At 53.3% G+C, this 3,320-nt stretch overlaps 1 protein-coding gene across 1 annotated transcript in view; it reads left to right on the top strand.

Annotated features, from left to right (window-relative positions):
* MEPCE (methylphosphate capping enzyme) overlaps positions 1–3,320 on the top strand; it is a 14,287-nt gene that overhangs the window by 6,535 nt on the left and 4,432 nt on the right. The window contains exons 3-6 of the mRNA XM_011985824.1: positions 19–237; positions 365–491; positions 612–627; positions 3,232–3,301. Of these exons, the coding sequence (XP_011841214.1) occupies positions 19–237; positions 365–491; positions 612–627; positions 3,232–3,301 (432 nt within the window). The remainder of the gene's footprint in view (positions 1–18; positions 238–364; positions 492–611; positions 628–3,231; positions 3,302–3,320) is intronic.

The following is a 3,320-nucleotide window of genomic DNA, read 5'->3' as shown; positions in this document are numbered from 1 at the left end:
GCTGATACTTGCCCTCAGGGTAATTATGTGCTGGATCGAGATGACCTGGTGGAGGCCCAAACACCTGAGTATGATGTGGTGCTCTGCCTCAGCCTCACCAAGTGGGTGCATCTGAACTGGGGAGATGAGGGCCTGAAGCGCATGTTTCGCCGGATCTACCGGCACCTACGCCCTGGAGGCATCCTGGTTCTAGAGCCCCAACCCTGGTCGTCGTATGGCAAGAGAAAGACCCTTACGGTGAGTTGGGTGTGGAGGGAATAATCCTTCCTTTGGTTGAGGCAAGAAAAGACCCTGAGGTGGGCATCGCCCTTGGCCAGGGGAGGTGGCAGTGTGTTGAAGTGTGGTCCCTTGCCTCTCTCCTTAGGAAACAATCTACAAGAACTACTACCGAATCCAACTGAAGCCAGAGCAGTTCAGTTCCTACCTGACATCCCCAGACGTGGGCTTCTCCAGCTATGAGCTTGTGGCCACACCCCACAACACCTCTAAAGGTAAGGCTGGTTTATTTTGTCCGGGAGGCTGGTCCTGGCTAAAAGAGTGCAGACCCCCGTGGGGATTCTTGAGGTGCTGCCAACCCCTTCTGATCACTCCCTCTCCCCTCCTCCCCTCAGGCTTCCAGCGTCCTGTGTACCTGTTCCACAAGGCCCGATCCCCCAGCCACTAAGTGGCCCCCTGAACAGAAAGTGTGAAGAGGATGCCCTTGCTGCTCCCAAGGACCTGGGGGAAGAGGAAAGTGTCCCAGGGTCTTTCCTGACTCCAAAAATAGTTTCCTTTCTTGGATCTGCAAAGAAAGCTTTTCTTCCATCGCTGCCTCAGCCTCCTCCCTACGCCTCTGGCACCTGTGCAGCAAGGCTGGCTGTGCTGGAGTCACCATCATCTTCCTCTCCCCCAGCCTCCCAGGCTGGATGGCATGGACTGTTTGCTGACCTCTGTTCTCTTAGGGTATGGGAGGTGGGAGGATATCAAATTCTCTAGCCCTTTCCTCCTATTCTCCCAAGGAGAGAGATTCCCATTTCTCCTCGGCTGTTGTCCCTAGCTCTTGTCCCTAGCTGCATTTCAGTGGACCATGGATAGATGGACTGAGGGTTCGAGGGGGAAGCCTGGCAGGGAGGCACGCAGGTACTGTGAAAATCCTTCCCTCTGTCCTCCCCCAGTGGGAGAGGGGGTTGGGTTTTGAATGTGAGAACAGCACAATAAACTTGATGTCTAGGGCAGTGGCCCCCACACCTGTGTTGGGTACGATCTAGCTGGTGGGGGATGGGTGGTGCCTCCCACCAGAACTTGTGTTGTTTCTCTCTACTGTTTGAAGGAAGACAAGTTTTTCAGTGGTTGGGTTGATTGTTCAACACTAGTCAAGTCCACACGCAAGTATACAGAAGCCTAGTTAGGAAAAGGTGTGTAATGCAAATTTTGGTGTGGAACTTGGAGTCTGCCTTCCCTCCCCAGAAAAACCCTGTACGGGCTTCGGGCAGAAGGCTAACTTTTCAGTTTTTGTTTTTCCGAGATGGAGATTCGTTCTGTCGACAGGCTGGAGAGCAGTGGTGTGATCTCGGCTTACTGCAACCTCCACCTCCCTGGTTCAAGTGATTCTCCTGTCTCAGCCTCCCAAGTAGCTGGGATTACAGGCACGCGCCACCATGCCCAGCTAATTTTTTGTATTTTTAGTAGACACAGGGTTTCACCATGTTGACTAGTCTGGTCTCAAAACTCCTGACCTCAGGTGATCCACCCACCTCAGCCTCCCAAAGTGCTAGGATTATAGGCGCCAGCCACTGCACCCAGCCAGAAGGCTAACTTGTAAAGAGTTGGCGGTGGAGGCAGGCAAAAGTGCTTTGGATCAAATGCTCAGGGACAGACCAGCACCTTTTTTGTGCTGTGGAATGAGACTTACAGGCAATTAACAACATGAAGCTCTTCGGGGGCTTGTTAGGTGTTACTGGAACTTCGAACATACTAAGTATTCAGGTCAGGTGTAAACAGGATGGGCAAGGCTCTTCAAGGTAAAAAGCAAGGAGATAATTTCATTAACTCAGTGCAAACAGATGGCTTGCAAGCTCCTTGAGACAGGTAATCAGGGAAGGCCTCCGTGAAGTGTGATAGGCTGGGCCCTGCATTTTGGGAGACCAGAATAAGTGATGAGGCCGGGCGCGGTGGCTCATGCCTGTAATCCCAACACTTTGGGAGGCTGAGGCAGGTGGATCACCTGAGGTCACGAGTTCAAGACCAGCCTGACCAACATGGAGAAACCCCCGTCTCTACTAAAAATACAAAATTAGAGGCGGGCGGATCACCTGAGGTCGCGAGTACCAGACCAGCCTGACCAACATGGAGAAACCCCGTCTCTTACTAAAAATAGAAAATTAGCTGGGCATGGTGGCCCATGCCTATAATCCTGGCTACTAGGGAGGCTGAGGCAGGAGAATTGCTTGAACCTGAGACGCGGAGGTTGCGGTGAGCCAAGATCGTGCCATCCATTGCACTCCAGCCTGGGCAACAAGAGTGAAACTCCGCCTCAAAAAAAAAAAAAATAAGTGATGAAGAGAACAATCGCTGGGTGATCAAAAACAGGCAGTAGCTGTGGCTGGAGTCAGAGAGAGGCAGGTAAGGCTGCGAACGGAGGAAGTATCTAAGTAAACCTCTAATGTGGACGGTGTTTTCCACTTGCCATGACTCTCCCAAGTTCCAAAAAGGCCTCCAAACTCGACTTCCAGGCAGCTTCCAACCTGAGGCTAAGTGGATAACCCCCAGAGAGCTTTTAACCCCATTTTAGGCCTCCAAGAAGAGTCCCATTTATTAGCAAAATTAGTTTATTCTAACAAATAGTTTAACAGAAAAATACGAACTAGCCCTCCAGGAATCTTTGGGGTCTACTAGGCTTCCCATCGCCTCAGTGTCCGGTGCATGAGGAAGGTGTCCTCTGAAGGGCGGGGCCGGAGTTGAAGCCGGAGAGGGGACAGACCGTCCAGGGTCAGGTGTGGAGATTCATAAAATAGTGTTTCTGGGTCACACAAGATGGTCATGTCTGGCCCCGGCCCAGGTGGCGCCTGCTGGGAGGTGGGGCCCAAAGCAAGGTTACACTCTAGGAAGAAGAATCCGGGTAAGGGGGTACATGGAGGAAGCCCCACGCCCAGACCCCATCACCTTTGGGGGCGGGGCTCGAGCCTGTGGCGGCAGGAGAGCCAATTTCTCCCTGAGCGCAGCGTTCAGAACCTGTTCCTCCGGCACCTGCAGGCTCACCAGGTCCCGGAAGAGCCGCTTGGAGCGCGGCACGTTCAGCCCTGAGAGCGCAGCGGGGGCGGAGGTGAGTGGCGCCCCTCGCT

Source organism: Mandrillus leucophaeus, unplaced genomic scaffold, assembly GCF_000951045.1.
Source record: "Mandrillus leucophaeus isolate KB7577 unplaced genomic scaffold, Mleu.le_1.0 Scaffold29, whole genome shotgun sequence".
NCBI classification, from domain to species: Eukaryota; Metazoa; Chordata; class Mammalia; order Primates; family Cercopithecidae; genus Mandrillus; species Mandrillus leucophaeus.
The sequence above is the reverse complement of the archived record's forward strand: the minus strand, read 5'-3'. Positions and strand labels throughout refer to the sequence as shown.